This window comes from Opisthocomus hoazin, chromosome 7, assembly GCF_030867145.1.
Source record: "Opisthocomus hoazin isolate bOpiHoa1 chromosome 7, bOpiHoa1.hap1, whole genome shotgun sequence".
In the NCBI taxonomy this organism is placed as follows: domain Eukaryota; kingdom Metazoa; phylum Chordata; class Aves; order Opisthocomiformes; family Opisthocomidae; genus Opisthocomus; species Opisthocomus hoazin.
In genome coordinates this window covers 57,012,192-57,037,593 of record NC_134420.1, presented here as the reverse complement: position 1 = coordinate 57,037,593, position 25,402 = coordinate 57,012,192, and the positions used below count along the sequence as shown (strand labels likewise).

At 40.1% G+C, this 25,402-nt stretch overlaps 1 protein-coding gene across 3 annotated transcripts in view; it reads left to right on the top strand.

Moving 5' to 3' along the window:
• The window catches only part of BTBD7 (BTB domain containing 7), a 55,451-nt gene that overhangs the window by 7,164 nt on the left and 22,885 nt on the right, over positions 1 to 25,402 (top strand). For 2 of the 3 annotated variants that reach the window (XM_075426492.1, XM_075426489.1), the window contains exons 2-3: positions 13,880 to 14,065; positions 19,213 to 20,292. In XM_075426492.1, coding sequence (XP_075282607.1) covers positions 13,984 to 14,065; positions 19,213 to 20,292 — 1,162 coding nt within the window. In that variant the 5' untranslated portion in view covers positions 13,880 to 13,983. Of the gene's footprint in view, positions 1 to 12,935; positions 12,993 to 13,879; positions 14,066 to 19,212; positions 20,293 to 25,402 lie in introns of those variants that run through there. The other variant, XM_075426490.1, reaches the window with a different exon arrangement.

The window sequence follows — 25,402 nt, the reverse complement described above, 5'->3', positions numbered from 1 at the left end:
AGTGTGCATTTGGACTTGAAATGACAAAGTGTCCTTCTAGCAACTAGTACAGTTGTCATACGATGTATGATTATTGCCTCTCTAATAGCACTTTGTAGTTTTAGACACAAACCTGAAGACTTGGTAACCCCTGGTAAAGTGACTCTTGTATGTATTTCTGCATTGAGTCAAAGCTGCTTGTCTTTCACTGCATTTAACCAAGATCTTTGATGCTGTAATCTGGACATTTACTATCTGAAGCTGGTTTTCAGGCTGAAATTACAAGGCTTCTGAAAACTGCGTTACTCAGAAGTACAGCCCTAAGGCAAACTTTCCAAAAGATCTGTCTGTACTACTCAGGCCTCTTGCATTTTGAGGAAAATAAAATTTGTTTTGTCTTGCTGTAAGTTTCTCAAGATGTTTTAGTTTCTCTGAGAATATCTAAAGTAATTTTGTTACTACATAGCTTTTTAGTTGACTATTGGCTCAAAATTTGTCAGTTTGGATTAACAAACTTGTTCCAATCTAGATGACCATTTTAGGGATCTGCTTCCCTTCTCCCTTCATTCTGGTTTTAGCTACCAACTTATTATTCTGGAGAGTTAAATTAGAAAATGTCATATTTTGTGTCTCGGTGTTACCTGCATCAAGGCTGAGTTGGATTAAGGACTATTGCTCTTCAACAGTAATGAAAATGCTTGTTTAAACATCTAGTGAATCTGAGTACCATCCTTGTTTTAAACTTGGAAAGAAATGGAACTTGCCTTTTATTTTTTCCCCACATCTACAAGATTAAATTGTTTCCTTTCAGTTAAAATGAACCTTTTATTTTTGTTAATCTGAAAACTGTTCTTGTTCATTGAATATGAATATGCGAGTAGAGAATGTAGAGTTGAGTGGGAAGGCTCATCTGGCTAGAGAGGGTAGCGAGATTCCTTTTTTTGGTGGCAATGTTGACTTCTGTCCATATATTGATGAACTACTAAGTGGAAGAATCAAAGGAGGTTTGGTAAGTGTAGCACATGCTGGCAAAGGCTTCCCTTCCATGTTTCACATTTGCTGTGAGCATGAAAGAGGAGTAGTAGTATCAAGACCAGTTGTGGATAAGAGAAAGCTAGACAAATGTGGTCTAAAATCAGATTAAAATCAATAGAATGCTCTAATGGATTGTCTCCTCTAATTAGTATAATCCAACAGACTTTCCTTCTGAACCTTTGATTTCTTTGAAAAATCTGTCTTTTCACATGCTCTGGGGCAGCTGGAAAGCTTCAGCTCTTGTGGAGGGAGAGGGAAGAGTTAAGGTATATCATCAGTCTGCTCAAAGGGCAGATTTGCTTTAGCAAATAGTTAACAAAAAGCCACCCCACACATTCTCATAACTGCAATCTTAAAAAGACTGCATACTTGAGATGTGTATAGATATTGTGGAATTAATTAATGTCTAAATGATTGGTGCATCCATTTTTAGGAACGTCATGTGAAGTCAGCATGTGCCGTGCTCCTTTGACTGTTCTGTGAAACTTGTGTGTTCATGTTACAGGACAAAAAAATGAATGCTTTAGAAGTGTGGAGAGAGCTTGTTGCAGGAAATCTGGAAGACATAACTTCCTTTTCTTGCCAAGAGGAAAATGTAAACAAAGCTCCAACTTAATTGTAGACTAGCTGCTAGACGGTTTTTCTGACAAAGCCTTTCCTTCCTTAATTGATTGCTTTTATCATTGGAAAAAGTATATTTTCTGTTTCATTTGAAATGGATTTCTGTATTTTTGGGGAGGACGCCTCAAAGTTTGTGAGAATTTAGTTCTTGCTATACCTGCATGGAATCTAAATGTAAATATTACTGAAAGTAACTGCTGAAGCTAAAGTTACCGCTGTAACTTTTGAGCGTTCTAATAGTTTGTGGAAGTATCTGAAGTTTGCTTGTGAGGGGAAGCATTGCAATACTAATATATTTTGCTACTGTACATGCTCTTAAGTGCGTGTACTAAAATATCCATCTTGAAAATGATTGAAATCCTGGATGTGTATGGCATAGAAAGATTTCTTGACATCAGATGTTATGTTGTAAATGTTACTTGTTGAAGTCAGTGTGGCTCTTAAAATTTTCTGCTGAAGTTGATGAATTTAAATTGACTGTATAGAAAAGCCCAACCAAAGGAGAAATCTTTTAAATATGCAAGCTTTTAAATAACTGTTAAAATCTTAGTGTATATACAGAAATAACCGTTTTATGCAAACAGGCAAAGATCGCCGTGTTAGTTGTGGTTTTGTACATTAAAAACATCTAAATAAAAGGAAAACAGCTTGTGGGTTTGACCAGGCGTACAAGAGGATCAGCTGAAAACAAACATGGTCCACTCACATCCCTGATAGGACTTACGTGGCTTCTCACATGTCTGCTAGAGTGAAAGAGGACAGATCTGCTGTAGGAATGAGTGCATGGGACTGGAAATGTTTATTTTCTGAAGGCTGCGCCAACTGAATATTAGTCAAACCGCATGTTGCGTTTGACTGTGGGGAGCAAGCAGCCTTTTCTTGCTGTTCTTTCCTCCTCTGGTGACGTTGCTTGGGTCATTTGGTAAATTAGTGCAGGGAGCTAATTGTACTGGAGAGAAAAATCCTGCAGAAGAGAATACCCTAATTTAGTTGCTGACACAATGGTGGAGCTTTGGGAAGTTGGTGGTAGTAGCTGAGGTGAGCACTGTTGCTGAAGAAATGTGTGTGGAACCACAGTGTTGGTGAAAAAAACTTGGTTTTGTGTAGACCAAATAATGGATTTCGAATCCAGATTGGAACTGTGGTTTGGTTGGATCAAAGACTTGTAGTGGCTTGTGACTATTAGTGTAGAAACTCTATTTAAACTGTAGCTGAAATTTGTCAGTTTTATGGCTATGACTTAATGCTTTCTTGAATGGGGAATATCAGTGTTTCTTTAATAAAATTCCTGATGGGTCTCATGAAATGGACTGGGCTAGATAACATTTTGAGTTCTTTACCACACCTGTCTGTGTTCCACCTTCCAGTTTTTCTGTTGTACATAGATGAATCCATTAGTCTTAAATGTATAAGAGATGATGCTAGCAGCTGATACCTCAAACTTTTGTTATATCACAAAGAAAAGGCTGCATGGGTGAAGTTTGCTGTTGTGTGATGACAAAAGGACGCCCGGAGAGGATGGTGTACAGAACAAAGAGAATAGTGGTGTATTAAGGAGGGGGATGTAGAGAAAATTGTTTTAAATGTGTGGCAATATTGCTAATAGCTTTTTTAGCCACAGGCAGAGGTTTTCAGTGGAAGCAGATGAGATGCATATTGTTCTGTCACTGAGCATCTCGGAAGCTTGTGCAGAAAGGAAGAGGATTATGCAAAAACACTGAGGTAATGAGGAATGATGTCAGAAATGGTTCCAAGCAACAGAAACACCACAAGGTGATGTTGTTACTGAGACAATGGCTGGCTGGCAGTATGAGGAGTTCATTGCAGCCAAAATAAGATGATAGAGGTAATCAGTAAACGGATTTATGAACAGAGTTCACCCATATGGGAAGGTCAAGTCAGTGCATGGGTCTGAGATTTTTCCGTCTACTTTGACATTGGGATGCTGGAGTTACTGTGGGGAAAAGCCCAAGCAGCGTCATCACCAGAGATTACTACTGTTCCTCTTAAGGCTGTGGAAGTTAATGAGGGAACTAAAACTGTGTGATCAGAAGGATGCTTTTCTGAAGGGGAATTGAAAACAGCAAGTCACCAGAGAAGATGGGTGCTGCTTACTTAATGTCGGTGCCGAGCCTAATGTCTGGGATTGCCTTATTAGTAACTTATGTGGTTAATGTATAAGTAATATACTGTCACAGGACAGTTCCAGGAGGGAGTGTGGTAAATGTAACTGTGCAGTGGATTTCGAAGCTCTGTTGTGTACAGGAAGCTCACAGATCCTTATTCAGAGTAAATGGCTTTCAGTGAAATAATTGAGCCTGGAGAAAAGGGAAAATGTCTTCAGTACAAGGAAGCTGTAGGGTATACCCTACTGAGGTGGTACTTGATGTGAGAAGGCAGCAGCGCTAAAATCCAGAGACTGTTCTTCCATATGGCTGGGGATTGAGCCAAAATTTCCCTGTCTTAGTAGACTTGCTAATTGAAAACAGCATCTTGTGTTGTGGTTGGGTCGCAGCTTGAGCAACAGGAGTAATTCCATTTCTCAATGCAACAGGGATCTTTGGGGGGTACTATCAAAGAAAATAGAATAAAATCGTATGAATCATGAAAGCTGCAGAGAGGAAAGACTAGCTGCCCTGCTCCACAAAAAACAACAATCCGGTTGACAGGTAAGGGGTACTTGAACAGGAAGCCTGTGAAATATACTGTATAAAGGTGGGACAGCTTCATGTGGAGAATTCTTACGTTTGCTCCACTCCTGCCTTTTCAGTGAAGGAAGAAAGGAGCACATGACTGAGGATACTGCTGTAATAAAGGACAGGCAGTGTCTGGAAACAGAGGGAGAAGAGGGCAGTGATCTTGCCAGACAGGTATTCAATCCCAGTATCTGAAGCTGAATTTAGCTGAAACTTGACTGAATTAAGTTGCTGCCTGACAAGACAATTGAGTGTTGGCCAGAACTTGGAGAGCAAAAATCAGACTACTTTTAAAAAAAGGTCTGAACCTTTTTTGGATGTACTTTTCATGTAATTTGGAGGTTCCTTTTTCTGACTTAACCAACTGATGTGTTTATATATTACACCAAAGAGGACTTGCCTTCCTTAAACAAAAGCATGTTTTTGTTTGCTGAGAAGAGGCCTTTTGAAAAACATTTAGACTCCTCAAAATGTATCACAATACGTCAGAATATCTTGAAATTATTCTAGATTTGCTGAAATGAATTATCCCTGTTTTTTCTGTAAATGGACATGTTCGTTCCTAATTACTCTGTTCGGTGATAATAATATAAGATTTCGTGGGTAGGATTTCTCCGATTTTCTTACAGAGTAGATTTAATGACATCTTGTGTCTGCATCAGATAATGTTCCTTTCAAGTGAACTTCTAAAAAATGAAAAGTCATTAAAGAATACATGTTGTCGTTTCACTTCATGAGAGTCCTAGAGGGCAATAAGTGAGTTCTTGCTGATTTTGCTAAAAGAAGTGTTTCATATTCAACTTCGGGAACATTAGTTAGGTCTTGCTATGAGTATCACCAATCTGAATAGACTTCTGGTAAATCAGTGGGTGCTTGCAACCAGCTAGCAGGATCAGTGATGTACAGAGATCAACATTCATTTACCAGTATATGAAAAAATCTAAGTTGCTTGGGAGGAACTTCCTGCTCTGTGCAGGAGTGTGCTGTTGTAATTCAGTTAGTCTGTGTGGGCTTTGTGTGTTGATATTTTTTTTTTTTTAGGTGCTAGAACTTTTTCGTATTTCGGGGAATGTAAACATGTTGATGTCCCATGCCTCTGCAGTGCTGTTAGTGCTTTGACCTGTTGCTCCCCACCGATGACATTACTTAATTGCTTCTAGAATGTGACATGTTCACATTATATTCTGAATTGCTTTGCTGATCTTCAAAAATCTTACTTTGAACACTATACGCAAAGACAGCATTGAAAAAAGAGGCTTTTTTTCCTTTAAGTTCTGTGTTTTCACAGAATGGTAGGGGTTGGAAGGGACCTCTGGGCATCATCTGGTCCAGCCCCCCACTGCCAAAGCAGGATCACCTGCAGCAGGCTGCACAGGATCTTGTCCAGGCAGGTCATGAACATCTCCAGAGAAGGAGACTCCACAACCTCCCTGGGCAGCCTGTTCTAGTGCTCCGTCACCCTCAGAGGGAAGAAGTTCTTCCTCATGTTCAGCTGCAACTTCCTATGCTTCAGTTGGTGCCCATTGCCCTTTGTCCTGTCACTGGGCACCGCTGAAAAGAGTTTGGCCCCATCCTCTTGACACTCACCCTGAAGATATTTATAGGCATTTATTAGGTCCCCTTGCAGCCTTCTCTTCTGCAGGCTGAACAAGCCCAGCTCCCTCAGCCTTTCCTCATAGGACAGGTGCTCCAGTCCCCTCATGGTCCTCGTAGCCCTCCGCTGGACTCTCTCCAGTAGCTCTTCATCTTTCTTGAACTGGGGAGCCCAGAACTGGACACAGTACTCCAGATGGGGCCTCACTAGGGCAGTGTAGAGGAGGAGAACCTCCCTCGACATACTGGCCACACTCTTCTTAATGCACCCCAGGATACCTCTGGCCTTCTTGGCAGCCAGGGCACACTGCTGGCTCATGGTTAACCTGTCGTCCACCAGCACTCCCAGGTCTGTGTCCACAGAGCTGCTCTCCAGCAGGTCCGCCCCAAGCCTGTACTGGTGCATGGGGTTGTTCCTGCCCAGGTGCAGGACCCTGCACTTGCTCTTGTTGAACTTCATTAGGTTCCTCTCTGCCCAGCTTTCCAGCCTGTCCAGGGCTCACTAAATGGCAGCACAGCTTTCTGGTGTGTCTACCACTCCTCCCAGTTTGGTGTCGTCAGTACACTCTAACTCTTCATCCAGGTCACTGACGAAGAAGTTGAACAAGACTGGGCCCAGTACTGACCCCTGAGGGACACCACTAGTTACCGGCCTCCAACTAGACTCAGCGCCGCTGATGACAACCCTCTGAGTTCTGCCATTCAGCCAGTTCTCTATCCACTTCACTGACCACTCATCCAGCCCACACTTCCTCAGCTTCCCTAGGAGGATATCATGGGAGACTGTGTCGAAAGCCTTGCTGAAGTCAAGGTAGACAACATCCACGGCTCTCCTCTCATCTACCCAGCCAGTCATGCCATTGTAGAAAGCTATCAGATTGGTCAGGCATGATTTCCCCTTGGTGAATCCATGCTGACTACTCCCGATAACCTTCTTTTCTTCCACTTGCTTGATGATGACCTCCAGGATGAGCGGCTCCATCACCTTTCCCGGGATGGAGGTGAGGCTGACCGGCCTGTAGTTCCCTGGGTCCTCCTTCTTGCCCTTTTTGAAGACTGGAGTGACACTGACTTTTCTGCAGTCCTCAGGCACCTCTCCTGTCCTCCAGGACCTTTCAAAGATGATGGAGAGTGGCTCAGCAATGACATCCGCCAGCTCCCTCAGCACTCGTGGGTGCATTCCATCGGGGCCCATGGATTTGTGGACGTCCAGATCACTTAAGCAATCCCTCACACAGTCCTCCTCGACCAAGGGAGGGTCATACTTTCCTCAGGCTTCCTCTCTTACCTCCAGGGCCTGGGATTCCTGAGGGCCGGCCTTAGCACTGAAGACTGAAGCAAAGAAGGCATTCAGTAGCTCTGCCTTCTCTGCATCCTGTGTCACCAGGACGCCCACCTCATTCAGCAGCAGCCCCACATTATCCCTAGTCTTCCGTTTGCTACTGATGTAGTTGAAGAAGCCCTTCTTGTTGTTTTTGACATCTCTTGCCAGCTTCAATTCCAGGTGGGCCTTGGTCTTCCTCGTTGCATCCATGCATGCTCTGACCACATTCCTGTATCCTCCCAAGTGGCCTGTCCCTCTTTCCACATTCCATAGACCTTTTCAACAGCCAGAATGCTTCTCAGTGTTTTCACTTTCTGAAGTGTACATATCTTCAAGACTACACACCTTTATACTCTATTTGAATATAGTTCTTTTAACTTTCACTCTGATTCCTCAGAGGACGTGATGAAAGTTGGTACAGGGTTTTTTTGTTTTGTTTGTTTGGGTTTTTTTTCTTCCTAAAACTCAGTCCTGAGATTATCAACAAATCTAGAAATAGAAAGCCAGGAGTACTATGGGGTTTTTGCTGCCTCTGTTATAAAATAATTTCTTAATGGGGAAGTGTACTGCTTCATGGAAAATAAATTGATTTAAAATTCATGCTTTAAGAAAGGATTCTTTGTGATAGCTGGAACACATGATTCTCAACAAAGCACTAAGCAATGCAGCACTTCTGTAATCTCGTTATATCTGCTTTTTCTTGCCCCCTTGTGCCTGTAACTGCTGACGTGGCTTAAGTTCTGGTATTTTGCTTATTGGATTTTCTTTCTTTCCAATGTAGTAAATCGCGATAACACAGATTCATAAACCCAGATAATGAAGAACATTATCTGTTCCTCATTTTTGTGCAGTACTAATCTGAACCAGAACTTTTCAGCTGTATCCGCTATATCTTGCTATTGTGTCATCCAGATAATTTTGAATAACCATAAAAGTTGATTGCTTGACTGGATTTAAAAAAAGAGTCAAAATAGGCTTTTTGTGGGTTTGCATGTTTGCCAGGCTGTATAATCAGCTGGTCCTTCAAAACTTAAGCTGTTTCCTTTGAACAGAGAATTACTTACCCATTACACAAGTTCTTCAAGATGTGCTGTCCCATATGCATTCAGTCCTTTAGCGAGTATGCTCTTCGGATTGGAGACTTCTGGTCTCAGCAAAATCTGTGAGTATACCAGTACCTGACTTGAGTGCCTTCTCTGTGGAATAAGAGCAGGGTTAGGACAGGTAACAGTCAGTTCTTGTTAGCTCTTCCTTGGAGAACTGCTGCCCCTGTAGGATAGTAAGAAAGTGAGGTTGGTAGCAAATGCACATCTGAACAAACAGTTGGAACTCCAACCACAACCAACTTTCTGTTCATTTTTAAGTACCTTTGGATGTTCTTGGCTGGTAATTCCAGTAGTGATACTGTGTAACAACCAGCATGGCCAGGGCTAGCTTTGGAGGCTTCCGGGTGGATGGGAACTGTAGAACTGTTCTGCTGATGTTCTGCTGATGATGAGATTGTTCCTGAATTCCTTTGTGATGGCTCAGGGCTCTGTATTGGTCACCAGACCACTGCTCTGCTGGAGGCAGGTTCAGGATGTTAAGGCAAGCTGGTGGGATGTATGTTGGGGGCAATGACAGGGGTCCATTCTCACAAGTTCTTTCTCTTTTAGTGATTTATCTACTTAATCTCCATGAAAATAAATTTGACCTTGCTGAAATTTAGTTGGAGTATTTCCATGCTGGGGTTATCACTTTTAAAATGTTTTTTAAAATTTTCTTTTTCCCCAAATGTACCAATTTACTGCTCGATGTTGTTCATCTCATCTTGCATTACAAGATGATGGTCACATCAACCAACATTCTTTGTTACTTGAAAGGAACTGTTGGAGCAAAATAGCATAGCATTTTTGGTTTAGATAAAAATCTAAGCAGATATGAATAAGATATGCTTGTGATATTTGTGTTGTCATTTACTCATAGTAAATGTAAAACGTAAAACCTGAAAAGTCATGTTGGTACAAGCATGTGCATGTACTTGATATGATTTCTTACTTTCGTCTTAGTATTATGCTATTTCGTAATCCTATGGCAACAATGCCAGAAGAAATACAAGAAGCTCTTAAAATTTTAGAGGGGAAAAAGTTAAATAGTTTTGGTTGTAAAACATGCTGTAACGCTCCTCACCTCGCCCTTACATTAAGTGGATCCCAGTGGACTAGAGAAAATTTTATGAAACCTTTGTATTGAATGATGACTATAAACCAAGTGTCAGTGTTATCCAAAGCCGATTCTGTACACAGACTTTTTGTTAAATCAAAATTCCCAATCCAGGAATTCCTGGCTGTCAGCCCAGACACCTCAGATGCAAGTCACCTTAGGTTCTTAGGGCTTTAGGTTCAGTGTGACAAGTATTGAGAAGACTGTCGGGTACTGAAATTTTAAATTTGTGTTTATTTTAAATTTTATTCTGCGGTACATACCAGTATGATCTGAAAGTCACTCGATGCTTTTTGTAGCATTTGGGATGGTAATTTTGGCTTCTGAAGCTTCCTGGTTTAATATAACGTAGTTCATATACTATTTCTGCAGTTCAGGCATTTTTTAAACAAGCTTTGATGTAGTTTTTTTTTCTGTGTACATGTGTACATACGTAACACATCTGTGTGTCGCTGCTCTCAGCAAGAAATCCTGTTTCAGTAGGCCAGCAGGTGTTGAATTTAGTGTCTTATTGATAATGCTTAAATGGATACAAATAAACTCTTAACAGAAAGGCAAGAAAAAGTTCAATTGATGGTAGTTTTTAAAACACACAAACAAAAAAATTCCAGTACTCTATTCTGAGGCTAAAATTAGATGAAAATTCTTCAGCTAAGCCAAAATAAGGAAGCTCTTGGTATGCAGGAGAACTTCTGCAAGGAAAGATGAAATCTTTCTTTCCCTTTGCAGCTAAAGATCTAATTGTTTATGGTTTGGGGTTGTTTCATCGTTTTTATGTTCATGTCCTTCTACAACTGTCTTTCACCATGGGAAACAGCATTCTTGATTTGGCATTTCATGTGGCAACTGAGATGTATTTATGTTTGTGCTAGACTCAGCAGGCTATGTGCAAGACTGACTTCGGTGCAGGTAGGCGAGGTTTAGTGTAGAGACTGAAGTGGATGCTAGCAAAACAAACCAAACGAAAAAAAGGACCTAAAGCCATGAGTGGTTCACGTACACCTTGCTGTAAAAAGGTGCAATCCTGGCTCTAGCAGCTTGCTTCCACTGTCCTCTTTGTTTTCCCACCTGTGTTGGCGCAGTTATTTGTGTGACATTGTAACAAACCACTTGGGTAACTGATACTGTTGAAACTTTTTGTCTAGGTTCGTTTTAGCATGGGTTAGTTTATCTGGTTCACAGAATGTTTGGGCCAGAGTAAACAAGGCAGGAAAGTGGGTATGAGGATGAAGAGAGGAAGGCAGGGCTTCCTCCAGGACCAAGTTCATCGCTACTACCAGCTTAAATTGTTTGGGATATATAACATGGGTTATGCAATATTATCTTGTAAAATTTAGTGGTGTAATGAAAGATACAAAGATTGTACTTCAATTTGATACATGAGGTTAAGGGTAGTAGCGGCACTAAAGCTATGCTCAGTTTTGAGTCATGGGGCACAATATGCTTTGTTGAATTCAAGATACAAAATACTCTGAAGAAGTCAGCCAGCGTACACATGCCCAAGCAGTGCGTGGTTAAATTTGAAAGGAGGTACGGGAGGTTTTGGCATCCGGAAATGGCTGACCACAGTGCCTACTCTGCATTGAGTTCCTCCTTCACTGAAACCTGGCATGGTTGGTTTTACTTATGTAAATATATACATTTATATAGTATACATATAGTTTATATAAATGAATATGTTTATGTATACAGCTTTAATGTGACACCATTTTTACACTGTCCAGTATTACTGAAGTTACATATTTTAAATCTTGTGAGCTCATTCTACACGATACTGACTTGGGCTTAATGTGTAACAGTGTTCTCGTGGTAAGCCTTGAATAAAATTGGATATTTTTAGGAACTCTTTGTATGGTTTACATTTTTCAGTTAATTTAAATCCTATTGTTTTACAGATTCAAGCATTGAATACTAGCAGTTTCATGTATTACTTGATCACATTCCTTCCATCTTCTGTGGCATGCAGATTGCTGAGTGGAAGGTACTAACTTCAGACCTGAGACTTGGTTATGTATAAGTAGTGCTTGCTAGCAAAAAAACCCACCCATTTCTCCCCCCCTTCTTTTACTTAGCTCCTGGGCTGTTTCCAGTGTCAGGAAGAACTGAAAAGTATTAGTAGACATCTAGTAGATAAGTTATCACACCACAGCTGAGTGCAGAAGAGGAAAGTGGAATAGCAATGCACTATTCCAGGACTCTCTCCAAATGAACAAAATAGAATTTTAGCTGGGAAAAGGGAAGTTGTTGGGATATCTACTTGGGATACTGGCCTTTGTTTGTGAGAGACTTAGCATTCAAACTGACTCTTATATCCACAAAGTTTGTACTGAATATAGCTAATTCCATCTGGAAATGGACAGCGCGTTTAAGCAGTGTGTTCTGTGTGGGTACACAAATCACTTGGAGTGTCACTGTTTTAATGACAGTGTTTTCCCAGTGTTTTTTCTTAAATCAGTGGAGCTTTTCATGTGTGGAGAAGAGGACTGCATCCAAATAGATTTGGTTAGCTTAGAATAGCTAGCTTATTTCTGCACAGGGAAGAAAATGAGCACATGTATTGGCTAAGACTGAACTGATCCATCAGCTTGTGTTTGTGGAGATTAACTGGTGTTTGCTGGTGTGATGTTGCCCATTTTGCATGTGCTCTGGTTCTAACATCATCCTGAGCAGGCTCGCTATTCGTGTAGGAAGGTATTTTATTTTTCTGTTTCCTGATGTGTAGTAAGCTGAATCTGGGTAAAGACCAGTTCCAGAACAGCATTGGGTTACATGCAGTTGAGGAGGAGTTGCTACCTAGCTGGGGAGGGCAGGCAGGGGAGCTCCCGCTTTCTGCGTTGGCAGGCCTGTAGATCGGCTCAGGTTGGCTGGTGTAACACCTGCAAAGCTGCTGTGGTGGTATAGTTGTGTCTCCTGCCCTGGCTGCAGCTGTATGAGGCAGACCAGGGCTGCGCACTCTCTAGAGCAGTGATTCTGCCTGTACGTCATGTCTGACCGGAGGTGGTGTGGTTCCTTTTTGAAAACATCTGATGTCATAGACCACAAATGCCAAAAGGCCTGGTTTTAGGAACCTTGTTCTAGGGCATCAGATGGTTGGAAATCATGCACTCTCATGTTTCAGTCCCGTGCCTCTGTCTCGCCTTTTCATATACCCGTGTCTGTAAGCCAGGTTTCCAAACCCTTCTCTACTCTTCCTCCTCATGTAGCCAGCCCTCGAATCCCAGAGCACTTGTCCAGCCCCCACCCCTGCGCCTGCAGCAACTTGGAGCCTTCGCCTTGGTCTGTCTCTCCCTTTCTGCTCCCCAGGATCAGCTTTGTGCGCTGCTGTTGTGACCAAGAGGCCAGGTGTGCCTCTCCACTCAGAATCATCTCTCACCTCCCCACTGTCGCTGCAGCTCGGTCTTCTGAACTCCTCATGCCAGAAATAATCAGATTATTAAAGCAGAGAGAAGAGACTGGAACGGTGCTGCTGCTTGCTTGAAACATTCTCTTGCGTGGTACTTCCTTGTCCAATTTAACATGTCGGAGGGGTACTGAGAGAGGAGGTAAAGTTGGGAGCATGTAGCAAATACAGGTACACCTGTGACAACACAGAAGTTAGTTACCTGTTCACAATATTGAATGGAGTCTGAAAAAGTTTAGGCTTTACCTTTGTATCACTCTTTCTTACCTGCATGTTTGTGTTCTGGGTGGAGGCACACATGTTCAGTTGACAGTAGGCAGTTTTTTGTTGTGGTAACTTTCATTTTGTGGTATTACTATTTTAACACTACTGATATAGGAATGAATTAGAATGTGCTTATTGTATGTTTAGCCGTGAATCCTTGCTCAAATTTCCTTGGAATTGACTTTCTAAAAAAAAAAAAAATGTGTTCAAATGCCTAGATTAATGCTTAAGCACCTTATTTTTACTGTTAGACCTACTTCTAGGTACTAGGCTAAACTTGAAAAGTAGTACTGAATGAGAACTACGTAACTGCTATGAAAGCAAAATGCAGCTGAAAGCAGTGATGATGGTGTAATCTCCAGTGGGATTGGCTTATTCTGCTTTCTCAATATAATTCACTTTGGGACTTTTATAAAGATGTATAAACATATTGGCAGGTATGAAAAGTCTTGCTTTGTGTAGTTAAAGGAGTATATCTACTCTAGACCAACTCCTACGTGAAGATTTCTTAGCTAAAAGCTTGATAGCAATCCTGTTCCTTGTTGTAGTTTATCTTACTGATTTGTGAATGGTTTGGAAAATTACAAATTATTTTGGGAAAAATGTATTTTTGATCTTGGTTTAATCCTTCAAATAAAAAGCTATTTTGGAAATATTTGAGGTTTTAATTTATGAAAATGCTACATGCTGAAGGCTGAATTTATCTAAGTCATATAATACATGCTTAAAACAAAGAAGTAACTTATCGGTGTTTTTGTTCTTCAGAAATGGAGGAACAGAATGCTGGACCTGGGACTGAAGATTTATAAAGGATTATGGGATTATACACTGAAGAGCCAGCAGGCGGAATGCCTGAGTAACTGAAGAAAATGGGTGCTAATGCATCTAACTACCCTCACTCGTGTTCCCCAAGGGTAGGGGGAAATTCACAGGCACAACAGACATTCATAGGTAACTCTTTTTTTAGTTGTCTTCACACTTACATAAGTGAGTTGCTAGGTTGTGTATGCACTGGATTTGATTTGCTTGCAGTAATGTTATGCAGAGCTTTTATTTTCTAGGTCACCAGTTTGAATCCATTCAAGCTCAACCGTGCATGAAATTCGGTACTGTCCAGTATCTGTTTGGCCTACGTATGCAATGAGTTGATCTGCCGTTTGCTAGTAAGCAGATGCCAGGTTGTTTAAAAAAAATAGTGGAGTTTTTTTGATAATTATACCATGCATGCTAGTTTCCCCAGTTCAAGAGCAGTTGCTATCTGTTAATACTATCTATCATTTTTCTACTCCCTCAGATTTTCTGTGAAACTGTGTTAAAGTGTAGAAAACTCTTGATCATAGTTATTCATAGTAGTATTGTCATTGTGTCTGAGTAAATAACTTTCTTGTTGCTAGAAGGGATATCTCTGATAATAAGCCTGTTCAAGTAACGAGGAGTCTTGAAGACAACTTCTTCTGTTGTTTTCCTGTTCCTGTGAATGGGGAATGGGGGTCGCTTATTGTTCTAACAGCTTTTTTTACAAGCAAGGGCGTTGCTTAGCTGGAAGTGTGAGTTGAAGTACTCTTCAGAAATTTATTATCTCAGTCATAAATGGGGCAGGTATTACCTTTATGTGCTTTTCAGTCTAGTGCAAAAAGGCCTCAGTGTAGTTCTAAGTACTGTCACACTATAAATAATACATGGTTATGTGAAGAATCTAAAATAAGGCAGTTTTTGAGAAGGTAAATCTTGCTTAAAAAAACCCAACTTTAAAAAAAACCCCTGACAGCTGGAAGAATGATCTTAGCAGTAAATAGCATAAATACTTTATAAACACTTCTCCTTTATGCCTTGGCTTGCAACACTGAAGTAGTAGTTACTGATATTCAATGTTACTTCTTTTCTTAATCATCGCTGAAAGCACAGTGATATGCTTAGGAGAGGAAGAATTTACTTACTTTGTAGTTTCTTGCTTTTGTGACACTCCTGACGTTTAGAGATCTGAGTAGAGGACAGCCCACAAACTGTTACATGTAAAGACCTGTACTCTGGGCTAAAAATTCTGCATGTGCTGTCGTAGCATGTCAAGGAAGAACTTTCAGTACTAACATCTTCGATATCCATGCTGTAAAGTCCCCTTTAAGGCTTCATGTATTTTCAGTGTATCATAACTAACAGTAGTAAAAAGTTTGCCCCAATGTGTATATATCCTTTCTAAAGTCACAGCCAGAATGTTTTTATTGCAAGTCTTGGTGTTTTTTATCTGCGTCCGTATGGAATGAAGAGAAACACTTACAGGCCTGAAAACAGGCAGATCTGCATGCTGGACCACCTTTTGAGTAGATTGAAGAGGTGAGAGTTCCAAAGGCTTCGTTAAATTCCCCAGAAACTTTCTACTTGGTATGTGGAAGGTTTTGTTGATGCTCTTCATGACTAAATTCAAAAAAGAACTCATTATGTAGTATGTCATGATAAATTTATTGATCTGCATTACCCATTGAAAATTGTGGTTGAGACTTTTTTGAGGCAAGTCTAAAAGCGTATGGCTGTCTCGTCTTAGGCAAATGAGTGTTCTGGTTAATATCAGAAGATTTCAGCAAGAATTTTATGGTGGCACGTGTTAGTAGGGTAAGCATGCGATCTACATTACAGGTGTGCATTTCTTCTTCCCACTTTGTGGAATTTGACTCTTTCTGATCTTATTTCTTGTTTGGATGATTGGTTTGTGTAACTGTCTCAGCAGAAGATAGATGTATAGTAAAATTGATAGCTGAGGTTTTCATCACTTGGCAGAATAATGGAGATTTATTATTTAATCAACTTCTACAGATTATTTTTTTAAATCTTTTTTTAATGTAGAAGGCATGAGATCTATTTACTGTCCCATAGTAGAACTGGCAATATGGGGACTAGAGTTACAATAGCTGCATAATACCTGTTAGTTGCCTTATTCCTGGAAATTGGGTTCAGGCCTGTGGGTTTGTTTCAGACTTGCTGCTTTACCATTGAAGTGCTGCACCATGTTACGTTGTGAATGTAGGATGAATATTAAAAGTTGAGAACAAAGCACAGAAGTTTCGTAGGATGAGCTCCTATTGTTGGTTGACCTAATGCTGAATGTGCTTACAGTTTATGAAGAGGAGATAAATCCGTAAAAATAATGCCCTTCTCTTACTGTAAAAAATACTTCCATTTTAGCAAAGGCTTAACTAGTCATCTCCTTGCTGTTTTGTCTACAGCATTCAGGAGGAGGATTTCACACAATTTTCTAGGGTGGTACATCTGTTCAAGATGTTTATTTTAAATAGAGCTCTATAATTAGATTTTAAAATGTGTAGGCATGCAGAGGACTAGAAAGATCCCGGTATTCATTGTCAAGTGCCCAAGTAGTTTCTTTTGGCAGTCATCTGTTTCTGGTGAATATTTATCTGTTCAAAGCTGGATATGGTCTAGGGGCATGAAGTAGCTATTTCATTTTTAACAGCATTTAATAGATTGGTGCCTTTTAGTGTGGAAGTGGGGAATAAATTTCTGTTTCCTACTTCTAGTGCTGCTGCCTTATGAAGCAATACAGGCAGGTGAAAAAGGGCTCTTCAGCATTCTTTCTTTGAGGGATACAGAGCCACTGGCTGTTGTACCCAGAGATGCTGTCCTGGTGCATCTCTGTGTCTGCCTCAGGCAAAAAGCAGTTGTGTGGTGACATTTCTGTAGCGGTCTTTTATCTGTTTGTAAGGGTTAATAGCACTGTTTGCAGTTCTTCTGAAGTTAAATCTTGTGAGCAGTTCAGGGTATACAAGGTGTGAATGGTGTTTTAGTGTCTTGCGGTGATTTATGCGCAAGTAATACCTTGCGGCAGCCTTCAGGGCAGAAAGAAATTGAGACTTGCGGCGTACTAGTTTTTCTTTAGCGGAATGTAAGGGAATATTCTGCATACTCAAATTTGCCATTAGAATCCAAAATACTTCAAATAGAAATGAGCTGGCATGTTTCTCTTGGAGCAGAATCTACCATTATAGAGTGACCAAAGAGTGGTTATACTTTTATTGTGAAATGTAATCAATACTTTTTAGATTGAGCAGAAATTCTAGGCTTGTCTTTATTGGTAGGACACTGAAGCTCAAGTTTTCTATTATAATACATAGTATAGCATGTGGAAGGAATTTTTATGGTGGATTTTGCAGCACAACCTCTTTTTTGAAGTTGTCTTGAGTTACTGCTCTTCTCTTCATTTAAATTAGTATTTTCTTAATGTCTTGAAATTTCACTATGATTGATTACACGATGCCTGATCAAGCCAAATTTAATGTAGCATGGATAAAATGGTTAGAGGTCTTTCCTCAAATAAAGCAAAGTTGTTCCCAAAGTTTGCACCAGTAGATGAGTCGTAAAATCTTTGTATTGCATGTTTTGGGGGGGGTTCAATAGCTTGGCATAAAAGTCAGTGTGTAAGGCTACTTGAAATTATTTGGGTTTAAATAATAAACAATTTGCAGAAATCTTTGATTGCTACAGTTGCTGTGCTCTCAAATACAGCTTTGAATTACTCCTGTGTGTTTCAAAGTTCAAGAAATATCTATCTGAAATAATGTGTTTTGACTGACAGGCCCATGACATCACTGTCAAAATAGCATAGCAAAATAGCATCGCATCAAATCTACCTGGAACAAATGGAAGTGTGAGAGGGCAACGGTAGAACAAGTTATAAAAGGCCCCAAAAGCTGTGGTGGTTGGATGTGCTTTGAACTTAAAGATCCAAAAAACGTAAGAAGTAGTGAAGCTACACAAGTGTACTAATGGAAACATGTTAACTAGTCCCTACAGAAAATAGACAATGCTATTTCAGATGAACCTTTGATTGTTATTGATCTGTATACCTTTTCATATGTTTTCTTCTGCTTTCTTCTTTTGTCTGGAAGTAGTAGTTGGGTCTGTGTATGTGGTTGTTGTTCCCCCCCCCCCCCATGTTCTTGTCATGTCTGAGGTTTTTCACCATCTGGCTTAGAGTGAAAATTCTGTGAAAAAAGTTAAATTGGAAAATAACCATTTAATGTGAGAGTCATCGTTCTGTTTAAACTATAGTTTTTAACTACTTTTTTACTAAAAAAGTTTTACATTACTTCTAGAAATACAGATTCTAATTCCTCTTTTTCGTACTAAATTGTTTCAGTGTTACTGTGTATGCAGCTAGGCTCAAACTGACAATTGGCAAAGCTCACTTAGCAGAACAGGTCAGGTGTGTAACAGATAATGTTGATTTCAATCCATTTTTAACTTTATAACATTCTTGGTTCATAACACAACTTCCCTATAAATGATTTTTGAGGGGAAAGATGATTACATACATATTTTGATTGTATAATGCTCTGGTCAAAGGACATGTTTAGTAATGCAGTATAACTTAGTTTCTCCATATTCTTTTAAATGGGGTGTACGCACAAATTAGCATCTGTAGTTCCGTGGAAAGGAGCCCCTTTTAAGTGTTTGACTTTTGGCGTTACTTGATTATGGTATGACAGGATTTTTACTTTCCTGTTAAACTAGCATTGAAAATTGATCCGTTGTCCTCCATTTCCCTGAATGTTTTGGTACTGTGTTCTTTTTTCCTTTTTTTTTTTTGTGACTGTAATAACTATCTGGTGCCAGGTATGCTTTTCTTCTTCAAATGACACTTAATGCTAGAAGAACAGAATTTGAAAAACACTTTGAAAGCGGGGGAGGGAGGTGCTACTATTTCACTGCGATCATATAAGTTTTTAAAAAGGCTGTCTTTTTCACTTGCTACAGTTAATACAATGACATTTGCAATGTTACAACCACAGTGTTCACTTCCTGCCTACCTAAGCCTGCCACCTGCTACCGAGCTACATCAACTGGCACTGCTTGTTCCTTAAAATTGAGTACACTTCAAAAAAAAAAAAACTATAAACTTTGTAGATGTGAAAAAAAAAAATTTTTGTTCTTAATGGCCAGAAAAGGCTTCATTCGGGTTTCCAACTTGTTGAATTATCTAGAGAAGGGAAAACTCTATAGCTTGCAGAGACATTGATGGACTTTTTGGTTATGGACCTTCCTTTTAAGTTTAAAGAATAAATGTGTTCAATTTTCCTTTTTGCCTTCAGGGACATCATCCTACTCTCATCAAGGTTATGGCTGTGAATCAAAGCTGTATAGCCTTGACCATGGCCATGAGAAACCTCAAGACAAGAAAAAGAAAACCTCTGGCCTTGCCACCCTCAAAAAGAAATTCATTAAGCGTCGGAAATCTAGCCGATCTGCTGATCACGCCAAGCAGATGCGCGAACTCCTCTCAGGCTGGGATGTCAGAGATGTTAACGCGTTAGTAGAAGAATACGAAGGAACGTCAGCCTTAAAGGAACTTTATCTACAAGCTAATTTGGCAAGACCAGAAGCCAGGACGCTGCAAAAAGACATGGCTGAACTTTATCAGTACAAATACTGTACTGATGTAGACTTAATATTTCAAGAAACTTGTTTTCCTGTGCATCGTGCGATACTGGCAGCAAGATGTCCATTTTTTAAGACTCTGCTTTCTTCCTCACCAGAGTATGGAGCAGAAATAATAATGGATATTAATACAGCTGGCATAGATATGCCTATGTTTTCTGCTTTGTTACACTACCTTTATACAGGCGAGTTTGGAATGGAGGATTCAAGATTCCAAAATGTTGATATCCTTGTGCAGCTTAGTGAAGAATTTGGAACACCAAATTCCTTAGATGTTGACATGCGTGCACTGTTTGATTACATGTGCTACTATGATGTGGTTCTTAGCTTTTCATCCAACTCTGACTTAGTTGAAACTTTTGGTGGAAGTCAGAACTGTCTAGATGAAGAGCTCAGAGCTCACAAAGCTATTATTTCGTCACGATCTCCATTTTTTCGTCACTTGCTGCAGAGGAGGATACGAACTGGTGAAGAGATCACAGACCGAACTCTACGAACTCCAACTAGAATTATATTGGATGAATCTATCATACCAAAAAAATATGCTAAGGTCATTTTGAACTGTATGTATACAGATGTGGTGGACCTCTCAGTTTTGCACTCCAGCCCTTCAGTGGGCAGTTTAAGTGAAGTTCAGGCTCTTGTAGCGGGAAAATTAAACATGACTAGGGCAGAAGAAGCTATGGAGCTTTACCACATAGCATTGTTCTTGGAGTTTAACATGCTTGCACAAGGTATGTAATACTGTCCTTGCTGTAGAATATATGACCTTATTAGAGTAATTTTATAGCTATTTTGCAGTGTAAGTATGCCTATTGAGTCTTGCTATCAGTGGCTGACAGTTCCTTTAAGAAAAGGAATTTAATTTCCATCTGTATGTAGATAGTGCGTCTGTGTTTTCTAGTGACAGAAGTGCCATGTGAGAGCTTTTAACTGTGTTGTGTGTCATTATTGGAGCATGCTATTTATAACAAATATGTATAACTGGTCTTGATATTTCTGATCTTTATCTACTTTCATCTGTAATCCATTTTTTGGATGTAAATGACAGGGGGAGGATATAAGAGATCCACGTTGAGAGGAGGAAATACATAGACTTCTTACGAAGTGTCCTTGTGTATTAACAAGGCTGTAAACATGAATGATTATTTCTGTAGTTTGTTGAAGGGGGTGCACCAAGCCTACAATCTTGCTGTTGGAAGGTAATTTTAAAAGGCTTAATTGCACTAGTCCTAGGTCCTTAGTATCGGTTTCTTGATGTACAGAACTGAAGTCAGGGACAGTCAGTATTTTCAGAGTTAAAGTTTAGCAAGTTTCATTTCTGTCCGTTAATCTTGAAGGTCACTCAGATCTCAATAACATACTTCCTGCTCGTGGGGGCTGGCCAGGGTTAATGTAATCTCACCTCCGGTGAGGTATCGGAGAACTGACTGGTGAACAAATAGTATATCTTGTGGTGGCAGGAGCTTTGCTTGCTGTTTCATCTGTTGGTGTTTGAACTATTTCATGGCCATATTATGCATAATGGGGTATGACAATTGCTTCAGGCTTTGTTGGCGAGGGATAGGAATCTTGCTTTTGAGCTGAGAAACGGAGAATGGAATTAACTGAGATCAGCAACATTATTTGTTTAAGCTAGTTTATTTTTTTTAAGTAAATAACTTCTCACAGTACATTTGTAACTTCTAGGTATCTAATGAGATTTGACAAGATTGAAATCTTTATAATATTAAGTAGACTTCATTAAAATAGGAAACTTCTTAAGGAGTGGGCAGGAAAAAGCAGATGCAAGCACTGCAGGAATAGATCATACTTACAATGGGTTCTCCTAATAGTTACATCAAAAGTGAGTGATAAAGATATGGGAAACTAATTGTATCTTCTGTGAAGGCTGGTATTAGGAAACTAATTTTCACATGATGCTGAAAGCTGAAATAATCCTACTGCAATAAAACTGGCAGAAAACAGAGATGAGTTTTCTGAGATACGCGGCTGCAGGAATGCGAATGAGGTGCACTTAGGCTCAGAATCATCGAGTCGTAGAGCAGCGCAGGTTGGAAGGGGCCTTGAAAGATCATCTGTCCCAACCTTTTGTGGGAAGGGGAGCCTAGGTGAGATTATCTGGCACCCTGTCCAGTCCCATCTTGAAAACATCCAGTGACGGGGAGTAAACCACATGCCTGGGGAGGTCATTGCAGTGAATGATTGTTCTTGCTGTAAAACATCTCCCTATATTGAGAGGTCACTTGCTGCAACGTGTACCTGTTGCCCCTCATTCCCTCCATGTGGCTCCTTGTGAAGAGAGAGCCTCCATCCTTTGTGTAGCTGCCCTTTAGGTACTGGAATGCTGTGATGAGGTACTTCTGAGCCTTCTCTTCTCCAGGGAGAAAAGACCCGACTCTTTCAGTTGTTGCTTGTAGGGCAGGTTCTCCACCCCTTAGGTCATCTTGATGGCACTCCTTTGGACCCTTTCTGGTCTGTCTGCATCTTTCTAATTTTTGTTGTTGTTCCTCTCTAAGTACACCTAGAAACTTAATATTGAATGGAATACAGAAGTGGCAAAAAGTTTTACAGTGGTTGAACTACAGTGCGAAATTCATTCCTGTACAACATTTGTGGGTTAAATAATACTTGAGAGCTGGACAACTCAGCAGATCAGCTGAAAGCAAGAAAGGAAAATGAGTTGAAATTTAAAAGGTGATATAAGTGTACAGTTTCTCAGTTTTGGTGTGTGCACATATACAAGTGCTGAAAGGATTTAGTGTGTTCAGGGAATGCTAATGAGGGAATTAAACTGTGAATGAAGCCCTCAGTAAGATACTGAATAATTATGCACTGTTTCATAAATGAACAGGGTGTAATTCTTTCCCTCAGATTGGAAACCTAAACTGGAATAACTATAATCTGGAGGTGCTCTGATGAAGCAGTGTAAGTTATATTGAAGCAGATAAGCAATGATAGAGAACTTCAAAGAGAAACTTAGTAAGACTTATAGATAGGAAGATGGCTTTTATTTTTTAGGCGTTAGTAAATGCTGAAAAACAGAGCTGGTGTTTTATTTGATGCTGAGTTTTGTGATTTCTGCTTGCTTTAAGTTGGGCGTACTTGTATCTGTGTCCTAAACCAGCAGTCTTCAGTAACGCACTACAGACCGGTGCTGCTCTGGAATATGTGTTCTGTGAGTCAGTGGTAACAAGATCTTAACTTCTCCCTGGAGGCTTTCCTCCAACACTACCTTGGAAGAAGAATGGCAGCAGCAGGAGCGGCGCTGAGCTTGCAGCACCTTGGCAGCACGCTCAGGTGGCTGGAACCAGCGAGCGCAGCAGTGCAGGCTGGTTCTTGTGGACCTCTGGTTGAATCAAGAGCTGTAGCATTTTGGGGGTGGTCTTCAGAGATGTGGGGTTTTTTGTTTGTTTTTTTTTTTTCTCTGGTAAACCTGTGTCTGACCACAAAAGTGGTGAGCTTTGGGGAGGTGGTTATACATAGGGGAGAAATGCAGTAAAATCAGGCAAGGGTTGAAGCTTACTATATTATCCAATACTAGAAAATGTGAGTTTGACACCCCTTCAGATGCTCAAATTCTAGGTGTTAACATCAGCTAATTAGGATTTTATAAATCGGTACTGCATTCCCTGGCTACAGGAGAAAGCAGTAAGCAGTCTGGAGAAAATCTGTGTATGCCAGTGCAGTCAGTATCTAATAGTTACAAACTTGGCAAATTAAGAATGAATTTAGGTCACTGGTACTGTGCTGACACTGAAGAATTGTTCTGGTATAATCCTATAATCAAAAGTAAAAGGAAGCTTATTTGATCAGGGAAAACTATGTGCCTGTACTTGACTAACAGATCACTTAATAAAATATGCACTTTAGTAGTGACTGCCGTTCTTGTTTCAGCACTTAAGTGTAGCACCCTGTCCTTTCTTCTTGTAATACTTGAGGTAGATGAGAGATTTTCATTTTGGTAGTGTCCCTCCCATTCCCTGATTTCATAGCTAGCATACTTCTGTGCTGGAAGCTGTCACTTAAACATCTGACTTCTGGGGGTTATGTAGAGCGATGCTAGAAGAGACAGCATTGCCTAGGTGTTGGACACCACTGGGCAGACAGTTCTCATGAAATCCCTTAGTGTGGTCCCCTGACAGCACTTTTCTACTCTGTTGTGCTGCAGATGTCCAGTTTTGCTCAAGTTCTGACCCATCCTGTCAGTTGGCTTTTGCAGTAGCCAATGTCTTATGTTTCTTCTCTAGATTTCCACACCCCCTGGCTCGAGGTTTTTTTGATTCAGTTCACTCATGCTAGCCAATTGTGAACTTGCTGAAGCTTGTCTCCATGGTTTCCTGGAAAATATTTTGGGTTCATTATATGTAAGTCTGGATACTCTTTCCAATGCATTTTGCTCGATTTTTACTCAGTTTTGGATGGGTATCTGTAACTAAGTTTCAAGTGAAGTTGATGCATTTTTAAAGCTTCTGATCAACTGTTCTTATTTTCAACAGATTTTAGTTTGATTTGTCTTCAGGGACCTTTTGAAGTATCCAGAAGTTGTAATTTTTCTTCAGTTTCAGCAGATGATTCAGCTTTGACTCTTTCCATGGAAATCTTCCCATTTTTAACAGTGATACTCCTTTTTCTGACTGTTGTATTTTAATAGATGGTTTCTCTATGAAGTCAGTGATAGTATGGGCACGTGCTATGAATATGTACTGTCCAAGTAAAGCAAGACTACTTTATTTAGAATTTGCTCTGGCTTCAGCTAGATTTGTTTCACCTGATGCTTGTCACTTATCTTCCAAGAGAAACTAAATTGGATCTTTGAATTCATTTGAATAAGTGAACTAATTGGAAAACATATCCCATGTACAGAGCTGATCTTACTGAAACCTATATGTACCTAATAGGCTGAGACTGCTATTAGGGGGATTGCAGTATTTGTCAACTATCAATAAGTGAAGCTCTTCACTGTTTTCAGGGGGGCTGTGAGGATTAGAGCATTCTCCAGGAGGTTCAAGCACATCCCGAAGTGGAATGTTTCCATGTTCTGCCTGCTTATTTTTGCACTCTGCTCCTGCTTTTGTGTCTTCGTCCTGCCTTGCTGCCCTCTGTCAGCTCCTAGTGTGATCAGTTCAACACATGGACTCACAAAGATCAGGTTCAAAATTACTTATCCCTTCCTCTTCTGTAGCAGAGTTAATAAAACCAGATCAGCTCCTTAGTCCTGTGCATCATGTGTTGTCAAAATAATCCCCTCTTCCAGTCTTACTGTGCTACCACATCTGCTGCCGTTGCAGAGAAGTTTTGCTTCAGGTATCGTAATTTTATTGGGTATCTATATTAACTATATGAATCCTCTTCTGCGTCTTGGCCCTGTTGTGTACTGTCATGAATAGCCTCACGGAGGTGCTAGTACAGTATGTTTTTCTGTTGTAGTTTTTTGATACTGGGACTCTAGGAAATAGTTCTGCCTGGGAATCTTTTCTGCCTGCTGATTCCAAAAAGTTTTCTGAAGTAAAATTGACAAAAAATAAATTCATTTGAGACTTTTTGCTTTTGTTTTATTTTTAGGTGTTGACTTTACCCTTGACAAGAATAAGAAGTAAGAAACTTTATTTTAAAGCCATACTCAGTAGTGCAGGCTTTGATCTAAAGGCAGATACTGCCTGACATCAAAAGTACCCTTGATCTCAGCAGGACTGAAATACAGAAACGCCAGGAAGCCCAGAGTAGCAGTATTAACTACACACAAATGTATTGTGGGAAGATTAGAACAAGTGTCAGTTATATCTCAGTGTAGTAGGAATGTTCAAAGGAACTAGTCTGGCACTTGCATTTTTAAAATAAATT